Raw genomic sequence first — 12,492 nt, forward strand, 5'->3', positions numbered from 1 at the left:
GTCTGTATAATCCCACATTGCTACGCCAAAGCAGTTTACATAGTCAAGCTCCAGAGGAAGTGCCTAGACACCATCTAGGACTTAGTCATTACCCCTCACCTGTCCCCCTCATACCTGCCCCTCACCTGTCCCCCTCATACCTGCCCCTCACCTGTCCCCCTCATACCTGCCCCTCACCTGTCCCCCTCATACCTGCCCCTCACCTGTCCCCCTCATACCTGCCCCTCACCTGTCCCCTCATACCTGCCCCTCACCTGTCCCCTCATACCTGCCCCTCACCTGTCTCCCTCATACCTGCCCCTCACCTGTCCCCTCATACCTGCCCCTCACCTGTCCCCCTCATACCTGCACCTCACCTGTCCCCCTCATACCTGCCCCTCACCTGTCTCCCTCATACCTGCCCCTCACCTGTCCCCTCATACCTGCCCCTCACCTGTCCCCCTCATACCTGCCCCTCACCTGTCCCCCTCATACCTGCCCCTCACCTGTTCCCTCATACCTGCCCCTCACCTGTTCCCTCATACCTGCCCCTCACCTGTCCCCTCATACCTGCCCCTCACCTGTCCCCCTCATACCTGCCCCTCACCTGTTCCCTCATACCTGCCCCTCACCTGTTCCCTCAGAACTGCCCCTCACCTGTCTCCCTCATACCTGCCCCTCACCTGTCCCATCATACCTGCCCCTCACCTGTCACCCTCAGAACTGCCTCTCACCTGTCCCCTCATACTTGCCCCTCACCTGTCCCCCACATAACTTCCCCTCACCTGTCCCCCTCAGAACTGCCCCTCAGCTGTCCCACTACCTCTCCTCTAGGCATCTTCTGCCCTTCCCTACCCTTAGGAAACATTAGTGGTCTAAGATTCTGATGACCTTGATTCTCTGGTGTTCTCCCCACTGGTCTGTGATTTACACCACGGTGTTGTTTGCTAAGTGCTTGTGATAATTGTGAGTGAAGATGGAACTGGAGGTGGTGGTATATATATATACCACCATATATATATATATATATATATATATATATATATATATATATATATATATATATATATATATATATATATATATATATATATATGGTATTTACATATATAAAGAGTACAAACTCCATACAGTGTATAGCTTGAATATGTATAGTTTAAACTTAAGCAAGTTCCATCCAATTATTCTACATCTAGCTTTGCATTTTATATAAATAAAAGAAATACCCTTCATTCTAGATGTATTATCTAGTTTGTTTAATCCTGGTGCCTAAGGAAAGGATGATACTATGAATACTATGATGTCAAGAGATATAATTAGACACACCGCAAGTCACGTTAATTCCACTAGATGTCGCTTTGATATATGTTCATGGCAATTTTCAAATTTCTTTTTTCCGTATCTTGATCAGTTTTGAGTAGCATCCGTGTTTTTCAACACCTCTGTTCAGTACGATATGATATTTATATGAAAATAAAACAAAGAAAACAAAGGAATATATTTTAGATATCATGAGATTTACATGAGGCTTTCTGTCTAAAACGGGAACGCATTTCTTCTGAAGTTCCAAACACGAGTTATAGGCTATTTCCGTGGGGGAGCGTTATTCTTGTCAGTGTTTTTATTCGTACTTTTAAGTTTGTTGTCTCGGCTGATCCGGTAAGCCCTCCTGGTGCAGTTGTCTCCGTCTGTAGGGAAATAAGTGACGTTTTCCACCGAGCACACAAACCGACGAGCGGCGAGATCCACGTCGCAACTTCAGCGCCTCCTCTATTCCTGGAGTTTCCTCTTCTAAGGTCCAAGCGCAAAAAAACGCGAAACAGTAAAACTACACGTGGTACTCTCGGGACAGAGGCGGCGGAACCCGACCAACCATGCTGAAATCCAGAATCTAATGGAGAAACGTCCGATTCGTCTTGGAAATATAGGATACGCGCTCACTCGTTTGCTCTGCTCGTCATTTTTGAGAGTGTCCAACTGCTGTTGGAGATACCCAAAGGCCAGAAGGAGTTTGATCATAGCCGGCGCCTGTTTCGTCTATTTAGTTTTCGCTGTACACTACGTGAGTAACACATCAGATCATCAGAACAGGCGCTCCGAGTACTGGACGGGTAATGGAGTGTTTTCCATGCGTAATGGGGTGTTTTCCATGCGTAAACATTCAAGTGAGTCGGTTGATGAGTTCTGGGAACCCAACGGGTCTCCAACACCAGCACGCTCTAACGTGGTGTACATAACACTCAAGTCTAAACGGCACAAACCTGCTGTCCTACGGGGGACTGTGCGACCCAAACTTCGCAGAAAGAACTTCAGGAAACCGAAAAAGCAGGTGGCGCAAACTTATGATGGACCAAAAGAGAAACCTACCAAGGGCGAATGGGAGCAAAAACGCACGGATGCTCGTGACACTTGGAAACAAATCATACGCAATGCACAATCGTTTTATAAAACTAAACAGTTGGAAGACGATAATAGGGTCAGTTCCATCAGGATATATAGCCAGATGGTTCCCCCCTGGTTTAGCAAAGAGGATATTGCCAACATGCGTTTTCTCGCCGACAGTAAAATTACGCACGTGAAAAGTCTGGAACCCAAAGGTTCTCCCCCCGTACTGCTGTTTAATAGCGCGAGGAGGTTTGATGAAACTCTGCACAGAAACCCAGATAATGCCAACGAGTGCAGCGGATATTGTGGCGTTATCAAGAGGCCGGTCGATATGAGTGAGGTGTTTGCATTTCACCTGGACAGGGTCCTGGGGCTGAACAGAAGTTTGCCAACTGTCAGCAGGAGGTTCCGAGTTTTTGGTATATTCATTCTCATTTTACCATAGGAATTAATATCATGTTTAAAACGCTTCAATATGAATATGAATATGAATATTCAACCTGAATATTTTTAATTAGATGGCAGCACAAATACATCTTTTCGGTATCTTGGAGGGATTAGAAAACTGGCTTCTTAATAATAATGAAGGAAGAATAAGATTTTTTAAAATTGATATCTTGTAGAACTGCTTTGCTTGATTACAGTAGACACGTTTGCCCTTTCAGGAGATTAGCATATTTCAGGACTGCTACTCATCCAGTTTTTAGAGCATTTAGAGCAGGTGTTCGTGTTTCATGCGTCTGCTCACTCCGCTCACCCGCCTCGCCGTGCACGCTGTGTTCCAGGTGGCCAGCTCTGTCCAGTCAGCCTGTGGGAGGCCGCGGTGAAGCCCGTGAGTGTGGAGCCGTCCGGCTCTCTGACCTGGGCCCAGTACCAGGCCCAGCTCAGACATGGCTGTTGGCTGCGTGGAGCTCCCCGGCCCGAGTGGAACTGCACCGGCGTTCACCACCATGAGTGGAGCAGACTGGCTCTGTTTGACTTTCTGCTGCAGGTGGGTTCAGTCACAGTCACTCTCCTTTTCTCTATCCCTCTCTCTGTCTTGCTCTCTCTCTGTCCCTCCTCTGTCTCTCTCTGTCCCCCCACACACAATAATCCTGCTGCTTGTTTATGAAGCCTTATTATGTATGGTCACAGCAATGTAAGAATTAATGTACCGTACATTACATGTTCTATTTTATGACACTATAAACAATAAGAGTTGAGTGTCTCCTTTGTGTTAGATTCACCAGCGGCTGGACAGGAACTGTTGTGGGTTCAGGCCGCGCTCAGAGGACAGCTGTGTTGAGCTTGGTTACCACGGGGAATGTGCAGATATGGACAGAGTTGAACTGTCTCATATCGTCCACCGGACCCAGGACCCCAAACATCTCGTCTTTATCAACAACAAGGGCTTCTTCGACCGAGATGAAGACAACCTTGACTTCAAACTTCTTGAGGGAATCAAAGAGTAAGTTGAGTGAATGAGTAAACACATTCCCCACAGACTAACCTGCATTCTCCAACCGCATTTACAGCTGAATATCTGAATTGCTAAATTATGGAGAGAATTCAAAGTCAAACATTCTCCACCATACAGCCATCTTCATTCCAGTTCAGTGCTTTAAGAAAGCAATGATTTACCTGATTTAATAAAAACTGACAGTATAACATGGACTTTTTGCAGCTTATTCAGAAAAAAAGTGTGAATAAAGGTTTCAGGAGGAAGCTTCAGTGCAGAGTGCTATCATGCTAGTTCTTCTAGCCCTTAGATTAGTGTCTTGTAGACATATATGTTTTCTAATGAATCTGCTGTATGTTTGGTATCCTTGTCCAATTTGACATGCTCTGGATTGCAATCTTCTAACACAAATACAGTCAGAGAAAAGCACAGTTGAAACACATTGACTTGTACATGTGATAGGTCATACTGGTGGGATCGCGATGGACACTAAGACTGGCAACTGGCAGATATCAATGTGTGGGAACCCACCACTGGAGCTTGGTTATTTGTGCACTGACACATGTGTAGTGAAATAAATCAGGTGTGAAGGGGATACGGCCCCACCTCTCCTGCAGAATGTCACAGCGCGGCACATTCCATACGTTACAGCATGGCATGACGTCATGGATATGATGATGGGCTAAACCATTCAGGCAGCACACAAGGGGTGATAAGTGTAAAGTTCAATGACACAAACTAAAACACACTGGAACCACTGGTATGACATTGAGAGAGAATTTAAATGATTCACAAATGTCAGATTATGTGAATGGTGCGATTTGTAAAGAATGAACACTCATGTCAGATTGTCCAGAATCTGCCTGTGCATATATGCACACACACACACACACACACACACACACACACACACACACACACACACACACACACACACACACACACACACACACACACACACACACACACACACACACACACACACACACACACACACACTTGTTAGGGCTTTTTTGCATTTGCAGCCCTCTGCAATATCAGTATTTCAAAAGCCTATATTCTGATGGTGATTAACATATGATGTATTGTGCAAGCCCAGATAGCAGCGTTTCACAGCAGCTTATTGCAGACATCAAATATGCAATAATGTGATAGAATTAAAGAAAGAATTTGCCTCCTTCAGACTGGATGAATAGACGTATTGTGGTTTGCACGGCTAGCTTGCTATCGGGCTGAGACAGCATTGATTCCTGACGCGCGCGCATGTGTGTGTGTGTGTGTGTGTGTGTGTGTGTGTGTGTATGTGTGTGTGTGTGTATGTGTGTGTGTGTGTGTGCGTGCGTGTGTGCGTGTGTGTGTGTGTGTGTGTGCGTGTGTGTGTGTGTGTGTGTGTGTGTGTGGTCTCTCCCAGGTTGCCTGACGGGGCAGTGGGTGTGTTGAGTTCTCAGCGGTTGCGTGAGAGACTCCTGCAGTCTCTCTTTCTGGACGAACTGTACTGGGAGAGTCAGGGTGGCCGTCAGGGTGTGGAGAAGCTCATCGATGTTATCGAGAGGCGCGCCAGAGTCCTGCTCAGATACATCAATGCCCATGACATCAAGATCATACCCATGAACACATGATATAAAGGACGAAAAGGGACTCTTATTTTGTACTGTTCGTCTCTGCTTTTTAATCCTTGAATGTCTGTCATTGATATAATACCCGAAATAGATTCCAGTTAACAGATTTCAAGTCTACACGCTGTATGGGATAGAGAATGATTGTTTCCAATTGCTTGTCGGATGGCTGAATGAGTATGTCATCCTGAAACTCTGGAAATAGATCACGTGGAAAACAAGATTCCAACATTCATGTCTGTATGCCATGACACCTCATGTAGTTACTTATACTTGTTCTTGTTGTATCCTTGGTGAACAATTGGTACACAATAAATAAAACATTTTAAAGGAGTTAATTAATAACGCATCTTTTGTTGATGTGCTTTTTGAAGTCAGAGGTCATATTAACTAGATGTATTTACATTTTAGTGTTAACTTTCAGGACTATGAGATGAAGGAGACTGTCTCTGTAGCAGGGGACAGGTGCTCCGTGTCTTCCGCGACTGTAGGAGTGGATGGGAGTCTTCCTGTCTACTGCTGCATGTCTTGAAGTCTTTGTCTACAATGGTTGTTGATTTGGTCGCTCTCAAAATCCCAAATTAAAGCTAAATGAATGACATCTTCTGGCCCCACCACAAGAGCTGCTGTAGTCGTCCTGGTCCGTTTTCATATGCTAAATACACCAAATGGTCTGGTCAGTTTGGGGGAGACACCATGGTCAGGGTCTTTTATTATGATAATGATGCCTTTGCGTGCAGCTGGTAAGGCAGTCATCCTTGGGCCCCTACTGTAATCTCTCACAAGCCCAATCCCAGCCCTAATCCACCCTGCACATCTAACTGTTCCCTTTACACTAATGCACCTGCTGCACGACGTCATGCCTCTGACACGCGTGAAGCATCATGTCGTATATATGGTCCCCCAAAAAGCCACTGTGTCATGCTAATTCTGGTGAACATGCTAGTTCTTATGTTTCAGCATATTTCCTAACACTGCCCTCCATGATTCCTAGGTGGTCCACATTTTTGCTTTCAATACCCAACTCACCTGAACAGGTGAGTGTTCTTGTTTGCTGGTGTGGGGATAGTCACTGGAATTTGGACTGGAGTAAAAACGTGGCCCGTCAACAAGGATTGAGTTGGGAAACAGTAACAGAAAAGCTCTCTGGGTTTAATGATAGATTCTCCACTCCACAGACATACATTCATGTCAGCAGCGTGTCTCTTTCAAAAGGCATCGTTGCACTTGAAAGCAACTATTTACCATCCCAGTGCCACTAACAAGAAGCAGCCTCACCCAGAACAGACGCATCCCACATCAGTTCAAAACACCTTATACTTACATCTGTGTTTTGAGCCTTGTTAACAGATCTGTGCATGTTTGTGTATGTGTCTGAGAAACAGAGGGAGGTTGAGAGGTTGAGGCAGGGAGGGAGGGAGGGAGGGAGGGAGGGAGGGAGGGAGGGAGGAAGGAAAAAGACTGGACGACAGGAGCATATTAGATAAACTCACCCTGATAAAAGAAGCTGTTGTGTGTGTGTGTGTGTGTGTGTGTGTGTGTGTGTGTGTGTGTGTGCCCATCTGAAAAGCACTACAAGACAGGAACACACAGTGATTGTGGAGCAGCAGAGGAAATCAAATCAATTCTGCTTCAAATCTGCACTGTAGCATTACCACCGGGGCGACCCACACATTGTAGTGTTTCATTATTTACACCAATTCTGTTGAAAGTAGTAACACAGATGAGTACATAGAGGGGTTTATATTTTTTTACCGTTTAATTATTCACTCCAACAGACCTTATATAAGTTGACCTTATATTAGTTGCATTGCGGTCTAAAAGGGGCTTTGAAATATTTCAGATAATTATTTGTGTGTACCAAATTCTAAAATCATATCCAGTTTATCCAGTGTAAAAATTGCTATGAGGTTTAAGTCCATCATCTCAGTTATTTAGTGCCCATTGGTCGGTTCCTCAGAAGTGTTTAGATGTTGTGCAAAGTTTATAAAGCTCTTATACAGCAGGACCATGTGAGGAGTTTGAACCTGTGTGTGTGTGTATGTGTGTGTGTGTGCTCAAGCTATGATTCACTCAAATGAACACACACACTCTGGATTATTTTCCTCTGCTTGTGTTCATTTGAGTGAATCATAGCTTGAGCCAGTTATTAACCTGCACTTAAGAAACAGCCCTCTTGGTTTCACTCAGATAGGTGGTCCATACCTGATACTCACCCACTCGTGAAAGGCGTCTGTGTTGTGCAGTGCAGCTCTGTTCAGCTTGGTGGCTAAAAGCTGAAAAGCTAAGAGCCCATCGCTGAAGCCACTGGCTCTAAACAGGCCTGCTGTGTTTATGCAGGCAAGGAGACAGGACAAAACAGGACAAAAACAGGACAAAACAGCCTCACAGTGTTTTCTCACATCTCTCTTCCTCTCATTGGTGAGTTAGACACTCAGCCTAGTTTACAGTGTCCTCAGTGACTTCCAGTAGCATCCAGAGAGCGCGCCACACACACACACACACACACACACACACACACACACACACACACACACACACACGTGTGCGCGCGCACGCACACACACACGCGCGCACGCACGCACACACACACACACACACACACATGCACAACACCTTCTTTTTACAGTGTGCGTGTATTTGTGGCTCTTTCTTTCTTTCTCTCTCTCTCTCTCTCTCTCTCTCTCTCTCTCCCTCTTCTTTCAGTGCTAAGTTGTTTTTTTCATATTGGTTTTTGGTTGAGGTAATAAGCCAAACTGAGATTTTTTGGACAGTGTTATATCCACACTCACACATTCTTGGACACGTAACATGCACACACCTGCTCTTGAAACACAGTCTGCCAGTAACGGGTATCTGACAGCAGGAAGAGCCCAGAGCGAACCACCCAACACAGCTGGATCAGAACCTAAAGCTTGGGTCTCCAAGTCCCGCCCGCACCATCCAGGGACCAGGTATCAAACATGAGGCAGATAAGAGCTTGATCTGCTGTTTGATATCACACCCAACCAAAGCCCTGTGCCAGTCCTGTTGTTTGTCCTTCTGCTGTTTGTGTGGACACGCTATCTCTGATCACCAGATAACTGCGTCACCTCTTCAGCACGTCTTCACACGTCTCTTCACTCCTCTCACTGTCACTGTCCGGTGTAGCTGTGATTTCACCAGAGTAGTATTTCTATCCCTTCCTAATAACATTAGCCAAAACATAATTTGCACATGGGACAAAAGACACAATAATGTGAAATGAAAATGCAGCGGTTGTGATTACAGCTCAGCTCAGGCTCCTTGGCACACACACACCACCCCCGCATGGCACACACACACCACCCCCGCATGGCACACACACACCACCCCCGCATGGCACACACACACCACCCCCGCATGGCACACACACACCACCCCCGCATGGCACAAACACACCACCCCCGCATGGCACACACACACCACCCCCGCATGGCGCTCAGGGCACCAGCAGCTGAGCTGAGCGTGTGGTCAACTTCATGAGGGTCATTCCTACCACAGGAACAGAAGAAGCTTTATGCAGCACAGTTTGCCCTGATAATCACTTCTCCACATACTTCAGCATGACCAAGTATTTTCTGTGTGTTGTCCTCAGTCTGGCCAGTTGTTCTTATGTACACACACACACACACACACACACACACACACACACACACAGCAATGACCTCAGCTGAACTTCAGACAGCTGAACATCTCATTAAGTCAGATTTTTCACATCTTTCCCTTGTCATGTAAATAAAGAAAAATGAGTTTCATTTAACAATGCATGAAATACATAAAATGTGTTTGAATATGTAATTCTAAAGTTTAAAAATAATTTTTATTAGAATTATAGAGTCTTATAATTAAAGAGTTTCTCAGAGGGCATTCACAGAACCTAGGATTTAAATTGTTAGAAAAAGGAAAAGCTATTTAGGCATTTCTAAATATTTATTTCTAGTCCAGATTCTCATTTGCCACAAGAGCCTTAAGACAAGAATGAAGATCATGTCAAAATATTTTTGACAGTGTTGGACAGTGTTGGGCAGTGTTGGACACTTGCGTAAGTCTCCTGTATTTTGAGGAACCTTCATCTTGGTCAGAGTCTCAATAGCGTGTGAATCATTTTGAGTCCTTGATGGGGATTTTGTTCTTTTGCTTGTTCTGACATTTCTGAAGAAGGTAAGACCCCCTCACCACCTGTGCAGTAAACAGACAGATTAGGTTGAGAAAGGCTGTGTGTGTGTGTGTGTGTGTGTGTGTGTGTGTGTCAGTTACAAGATTAGATCTCCAGATTAGATAGCAGGCAAAGATAGACATTCAGTCCTCTATGACAAAACATTTGGTTGTAGACTCAACACCCTGGTTCCCTCTCTGAGACAGGAACACGTAGTTCGGTCTGGTCTAATGTATCCAGGCCTTTTTACGAAGAAACAAAACGAAGGAATGAAAACAACGGTGGCTGTAAGACAACGTGTTAGATTCAGCTGTCTCCAGCAGGACACATGGGATTGGCAGACATGTTTAAGCCTGAATGAGCTTCTCTGATGATACTGTTCCTGTCACAGGATCAGGACAGGGCATTGCAACAGATTCACACAAGAGCAAGTTCACGTGTGTGTTGTAGGTGTTACTGCAGGATGATGAAGATAATGTTCCATATTTGTCAGTTGTGATTTTCACCTCAAATTAAATTTGTCCTCCACATTTACCCATCTGTGCAGTGATCACACACACACACACACACACACACACACACACACACACACACACACACACACACACACACACACACACTAGTGATTACTAGGGGGCTGTGGTGTACACATGCCCAGAGCGGTGCCTTGCTCAAGGGCACTTCAGTCAAGGCCTCAGGTCTGGGAATCAAACCCACCATTGTGAGTGTGCATCAGGCCTCAGACACAATGTTGTGTGTTGTAACATTTGGATTGTCAGAAATACCCTTCGTTTAGAAACTCTGCATAGCTGACAGGATGATATAAGCATCTTAACTCTTCCTGGGCCCCCATCTCTCTCTCTCTCTCTCTCTCTCTCTCTCTCTCTCTCTCTCTCTACCCCCCCCCCTCATGTCCTGCTCTTCTCAGAACATGGATGTTGTTTTCACTGTCTGCTTCACAGGAATGCCCAGGAAACAAAGAGTCAAATAAGCTCTGTGTGCTTGTGTACTTGTGTGTGTGTGTGTGTCTGTGTGTGTGTGTGTGTGTGTGTGTGTGTCTGTGTTACCCCATGGCCACTGGCATGTTTTGAAAAGCCTTTCTGTGAAGCTGAACCCTCTTTCTGTGGTGGGGTTAACTCAGTAGATTGGGGGGTCCCCGGCCTCCCTGTTACCCCTGCACTCCCCAGTCCTGCCCTGAGTGGCGTGCCAGACAGTCCCCGGTCAGCCTCAGCAGGGAGAGGCTTACGCCTCTAAATATAGGCAACATGTGAGGGGGACTCTGTACACAAAAATGTAAAGTTAGCCAGGGGATGTACAAGTTCAAAGGTCATGGTGTTGTACATGACAGGTCATCACACACATTAGGGCACATTAGTGAAGTATTGCTGAATCAACACTGCGACAGATCAGGTTCTGCTGAAAAGATGACAAAAATATTTTTTTATTCCCCTTTTTCATTATAGTTAATATATTTTTTATTATTAGCTTCTAAGTTGCTTTTCCAGTGACTATTTCCCCAGAGACTGAATATGATTTGTTTCCTGAGCTCTCTGAGAATGTTCAGATTAAAATAACAGTCTCAGAACTGGTGATGGCAGTCAATGTGAGGACTATAATTACTGTGCTGCATAAACCCCCTGTGCCAGTTTCCACCAATGGCGTTGCGGATACATGAGCTCAGCTCAGGGCGACATGTCGACTCTGAACAGAATTTTGACTGACTGACTTAGAATTACTCCTCAAAAATAATTAGCATGTATATCTGAGTTCATATCATGACTTTTTGAATTGGTATAAGAAACTCAGACTTGCAATCCAGAACTGTAATGTTACATAAATCTTGGGTCAGAGAGACTACTACTACAGAGACTACTGTATGTATTCAATTTTACGGCCACACCAGGTTGAGCTTTAAAAGGTTTTTTAGAGTTGAACCTTTTCATACCTTCTTTACTTGAAGAAACAAATTGAGATGTGTTGTCCTGAACTGAAACACGACCTTTCTTTCTGCACTTTGTTCTCAGAGAAAGGAAGCATGTTCAGCCTTATGACTTTTTTTTTTGTTCAGTGTCCTTCTGAATCACTTTCAGGCTTGAATAACCAGTGACTGGGGTGGTACGGGCCGGAGGGACATGTTTATTTGAGTGTGTCCTGCGTCACGCACACAGTGTGATCTACAGGAGGTCAGGTCATGAGGCGTCTACTTCTGAGTTACATCCTGTGCTGGTTAACACGGTTGGTCAGAGCCATGGGAAGATGTTAGACTACATGACAGAACTTCAAATCCCAAGTTGGCTCTTAATGCCAACTATCTGAATTTAAGACAAAATGGTGGTGTCAGTATATAGAAAAACCAAAAATCATATTCCTGATTTCATTCTGTTTTCTATACATGTATTATTAAATATCTTAGAATTTATTCCTTGCAGTGAGGAGAAACAACACCACAAACAGAAACAAGCTTTTCCAAGAGTCTGAAAATGTCTTAAAGGAAATGGTGTCATGGGCACAGGAAGACAAACAGGAATATGTGGGCAGAGTGCAGACGGGAAGCATGGAGTATAGAGGCCATGAGAGGGGAAAAAACACATCATTCCTTCTACGTGGAGTCATCGGGCAGCATAAGGACCTCGCGGCCGCCAGACATGGCCACACGGCCTTCGGGGGGGGGGGGGGTGTCCTTCGTCCTGGTGTAGCGCCTCCTACAGGGCTTCTTTGAAGGGCACACAGTACTTTCTAGGGGGTGTCTCGCTGTCGTGAGATTCAAAATTTTTAAAACATTTTTGCTTTGTTTTGATTTGCTCATATTTTGTAAAATAGAAAATAAAGTCACATTTACCATATGATTGTTAGAAAGAAAAGTCTAAAAGGCCTTCATCTTAGCTTGACCTGTGCAG

The 12,492-nt window shown here is 45.0% G+C and overlaps 1 protein-coding gene across 1 annotated transcript; it reads left to right on the top strand.

Annotated features, from left to right (window-relative positions):
- The first annotated feature begins 1,382 nt into the window (after positions 1-1,382).
- gask1b (golgi associated kinase 1B) lies at positions 1,383-5,752 on the top strand. The gene is made up of 4 exons (XM_077021126.1): positions 1,383-2,783; positions 3,150-3,355; positions 3,585-3,811; positions 5,214-5,752. The coding sequence occupies exons 1-4, from the start codon at positions 1,874-1,876 to the stop codon at positions 5,419-5,421; spliced, it is 1,551 nt and encodes a 516-aa protein (XP_076877241.1). The 5' UTR covers positions 1,383-1,873; the 3' UTR covers positions 5,422-5,752.
- The last annotated feature ends 6,740 nt before the right edge of the window (positions 5,753-12,492 follow it).

Source organism: Brachyhypopomus gauderio, chromosome 11, assembly GCF_052324685.1.
Source record: "Brachyhypopomus gauderio isolate BG-103 chromosome 11, BGAUD_0.2, whole genome shotgun sequence".
NCBI lineage: Eukaryota > Metazoa > Chordata > Actinopteri > Gymnotiformes > Hypopomidae > Brachyhypopomus > Brachyhypopomus gauderio.

Coding starts and splice junctions, on each gene's coding strand:
- gask1b (XM_077021126.1), top strand. CDS start 1,874: ATGGAGAAACGTCCGATTCGTCTTGGAAATATAGGATACGCGCTCACT. Junction 3,356..3,584: donor TGTTTGACTTTCTGCTGCAG/GTGGGTTCAGTC, acceptor CCTTTGTGTTAG/ATTCACCAGCGGCTGGACAG. Junction 3,812..5,213: donor CTTCTTGAGGGAATCAAAGA/GTAAGTTGAGTG, acceptor GGTCTCTCCCAG/GTTGCCTGACGGGGCAGTGG.